General features: G+C 36.6%; 1 protein-coding gene across 1 annotated transcript in view; it reads left to right on the top strand.

Annotated features, from left to right (window-relative positions):
• KCTD3 (potassium channel tetramerization domain containing 3) overlaps positions 1-3,731 on the top strand; it is a 68,147-nt gene that overhangs the window by 52,387 nt on the left and 12,029 nt on the right. The window contains exon 13 of the mRNA XM_010853303.1: positions 2,279-2,434. Within this exon, the coding sequence (XP_010851605.1) occupies positions 2,279-2,434 (156 nt within the window). The remainder of the gene's footprint in view (positions 1-2,278; positions 2,435-3,731) is intronic.

Genomic DNA, 3,731 nt, shown 5'->3' with positions numbered 1-3,731 from the left:
GAGTACTTCACTGTGTGGAATCCATCAGTAACTCCCGTGTCTTTGCTTGAGCATGTATCACACGTCCGAGTACTTCACTGTGTGGAATCCATCAGTAACTCCCCTGTCTTTGCTTGAGCATGTATCACACGTCCGAGTACTTCACTGTGTGTCCATTGCTGCCAACCTGGTAGCTCAGGTCAGCATTTCTCCCCTGGGTTGCTGAGCTTCTCAGTTTTTCCCTGTTTCTGTCTTGGCTCTCTATGGTTCACGTTCCACACAACAGGCAGAAATATCTTTAGAAATGCAAACCAGGTCTGACTTGCCGATGGCTTCCTAGTGTATGTAGAAGAAGTAACTTAATGCGGCGCTTCCTGTTCTGGACCCTGCTTAGCTTTCGGGTCTCTTCTCTCAGCCTCCCTTGTCACTTTCCTTATTGCGCATGGTACCCTAGCTCATTGGCTCTTCTATTTCTTGAAAATGCCTTAGAACCTCTGACCTTCTTCTTTTCATTTGAAATATGTTTTCCTAGATATTTGTTTGGCTGCCTCTCCTTGGCATTCAAGTCCCACTTCAAACTCCTCCTCATGAGGCCTCCTTGGCCACTCGGTCTAACCTAGCCAGACCTCTGTCCAGTCAGCTTTTGCTGTCAGTATCCATTTGTTTTCTTCACAGACTGTTGCTTTCTGATCTCTCTCTCTCTCCCTCTTTTAGAATATAGGTTTCTACAGCAGCAGAAACTTTTGTTCTCCACCCTGTCCTCAGCACTTAACGTAGTTCTTGTGAATAAATGAATGAAACGACACAATATGACCCTGTGAGAAAAACAGACTATTCCTTGCTAGACCATTTTGATATTTAAATGACAGTGCGCACTAAAGAGCAGTTAATACTGTTTTGCTGGTAATGATGTTAGTGTTGGATGTGATGTCTAAGAATTACTTGGTGAAGTTTGGTTTGTAACAAATATCTGTATAGGTTTGAAATATAAATTTGTCAAGAAAAATATCCAGTTTAGCCAAAATATCTGGGGTATTTTATATGTGCTCAACTGTATTACTCTGCCACCTGGTGGATATGCACGTATATGTAATGACGTTCTGTCTCTCTTAGTGTTAGTTTCAGTGCTGTGAATGATTACTCTACAACATTGTAAATGATTAGTTTCAATGTTATAAATGTATGATGATTATTCATACTAACAGATTTCATAATTGCTAAAAATATTTCAGTTATTTTTCTGAATCCCCTTAAGTTTAATAATGAAATCAGGAAATTATTTCCCATGAAGTTGATTATAGCCTAGAACTAAGTGTCTTCTTTTTCACTAGAAAACTAGTATTCCGAGAATTGAGAATTTTGCTGTATAATATGTACACTTTTTATTCTTATTGCTGTTTGCTAAAATTAAATTTCTAAACTTCTGTTTAAAATGTGCAACTGTGACACCTATCCAGGAGGAAATGTGTGTATAGAAGAAATTTTGGATAATTTCATAGTATATACTGATGCTATATATAATGCTATATATGTAATAAAAGACAAGTTAGTAAATTTTTTAAAGCATGCCACAAAAGTACAGTTCTTGGATTAATGTTATAGTTGTTTATATATTTTAATAGGGTATCTATTCAGACAAAACCAACAGAAACAGATTACTTATTCAGAGATATCTCAGTATATAACTGCTTAATATTATTACTATGGAAAAATAAGCTAATTGGAATAAGTTACTTAAATACAGTCTCATATATAAAAATAATTCTCAACTTTAGTATTGAAATCTTAGTTTTCCGTGATGTAACTGAATGAGCAGCAAGTTTTGGGACAAATGTCATTTGTGCTAGTAAATTTTCAGTAACTCCTGGTCTTAATTGTTTGATATTTGAGTAACATAAGCAGAAACCGTTTATATGGTTGGAAAAAATAAAGTAGGCAACTTGTCTACAGTGTAGTTTACCAACAGAACAGAAAATATTCAACATTTTTTTTACATACACTTTTTTTTTAACCTTTTCTAAATCTATACCCTATAGGCTACTTTTATAAGGATCCGTAGATTAACTTATATACCTTATATTTGCAGCAAGGTAAACCATATTCTGTTATCTCATTTTTGTTGGCTAGGTACAAATTTAAGTATGATTTTAAGATACGTTGTTTTGTCACTCAAAATGTGCTGTGATCTACTTATTGTAGATCATAGTGAAAAAAGTTAAAATGAATTTATAAAAGTGATGTTGTTGGTGCTCTTACAATCTGTATTTAAAAACTCTTGTGTGTTCTCTTTCTCTCCTAGTTTGTGCAGATAATAATCATGTCCGGACATGGACAGTAACACGATTCAGAGGAATGATCTCTACTCAGCCGGGTTCTACTCCTTTAGCATCATTCAAGATCCTGTCTCTGGAGGAGACAGAAAGCCACGGAAGCTACTCCTCTGGGAACGACATAGGTGGTCATTCTCAAGTACTATGAAGGCAGTGCTGAAGAAGTGTATTATTGGTAGTAGGAACCTAAAAAAAGAGTTGTAAATATAAATTCTTCATTTTCACTTTTAAACTTATTTAAAACAGAAGCTTAGTGTGTTTTTCTGATTAAGTTCTCTAAAGTCAAAAAATTATACAGATGATATTTTTTGACTTTATGATGGTACAAAAGTGTGACAGTCATTCAGTAGAACCAGTACTTTGAAGTTTGATCTTTTCCCGGGCTAGGGATGTGTGGTACCATATTCCTCCGTGATGCTGGGCAGCAGCAGCAGGCCTGGTAAGTTCCCAGTCAGCCCCATGACCACAAGGGTAAACAAGTGATATGCTTGGAATCAGTCTGTGTGCACACAGCCATTCTCTTTCTCACTTTCAGTATTCAGTAAGTTACATGAGGTGTTCAACACTTCATCATAAAATAGGTTTTGTGTTAGATGGCTTTGCCCACCTGAAGGCTAATGTAAGTGTTCTGAGCACATTTATTCTAGGCTAGGCTAAGTTGTGATGTTTAGTACTAAATGCAGTTTTGACTTAATGGTATTTTCAGTATTGTAAGTCATAACCCCATCATAAGCTCAGGAAGATATGTATTATGGAATTATTTTTAGTTGTTAAAAAGTTGAGAGCAGATTTTTCATCTTTATTAGCATTTCTTAAGCAGCCAAAGATGGAGAAGCTCTATACAGTCAGCAAAAACAAGACCAGGAGCTGACTGTGGCTCAGATCATGAACTCCTTATTGCCAAATTCAGACTGAAACTGAAGAAAGTAGGGAAAACCACTAGACCATTCAGGTATGACCTAAATCAAATCACTTATGATTATAGAGTGGAAGTGAGAAATAGATTTAAGGGCCTAGATCTGATAGATAGAGTGCCTGATGAATTATGGAATGAGGTTCGTGACATTGTACAGGAGACAGGGATCAAGACCATCCCCATGGAAAAGAAATGCAAAAAAGCAAAATGGCTGTCTGGGGAGGCCTTACAAATAGCTGTGAAAAGAAGAGAAGCGAAAAGCAAAGGAGAAAAGGAAAGATATACGCATCTGAATGCAGAGTTGCAAAGAACAGCAAGAAGAGATAAGAAAGCCTTCCTCAGCGATCAATGCAAAGAAATAGAGGAAAACAACAGAATGGGAAAGACTAGAGATCTCGTCAAGAAAATTAGAGATACCAAGGGAACATTTCATGCAAAGATGGGCTCGATAAAGGACAGAAATGGTATGGACCTAACAGAAGCAGAAGATATTAAGAAGAGATGGC

Source organism: Bison bison, unplaced genomic scaffold (genome assembly GCF_000754665.1).
Source record: "Bison bison bison isolate TAMUID 2011002044 unplaced genomic scaffold, Bison_UMD1.0 scf7180017864325, whole genome shotgun sequence".
NCBI lineage: Eukaryota > Metazoa > Chordata > Mammalia > Artiodactyla > Bovidae > Bison > Bison bison.
This window is presented reverse-complemented; position numbering and strand designations above follow the sequence as displayed.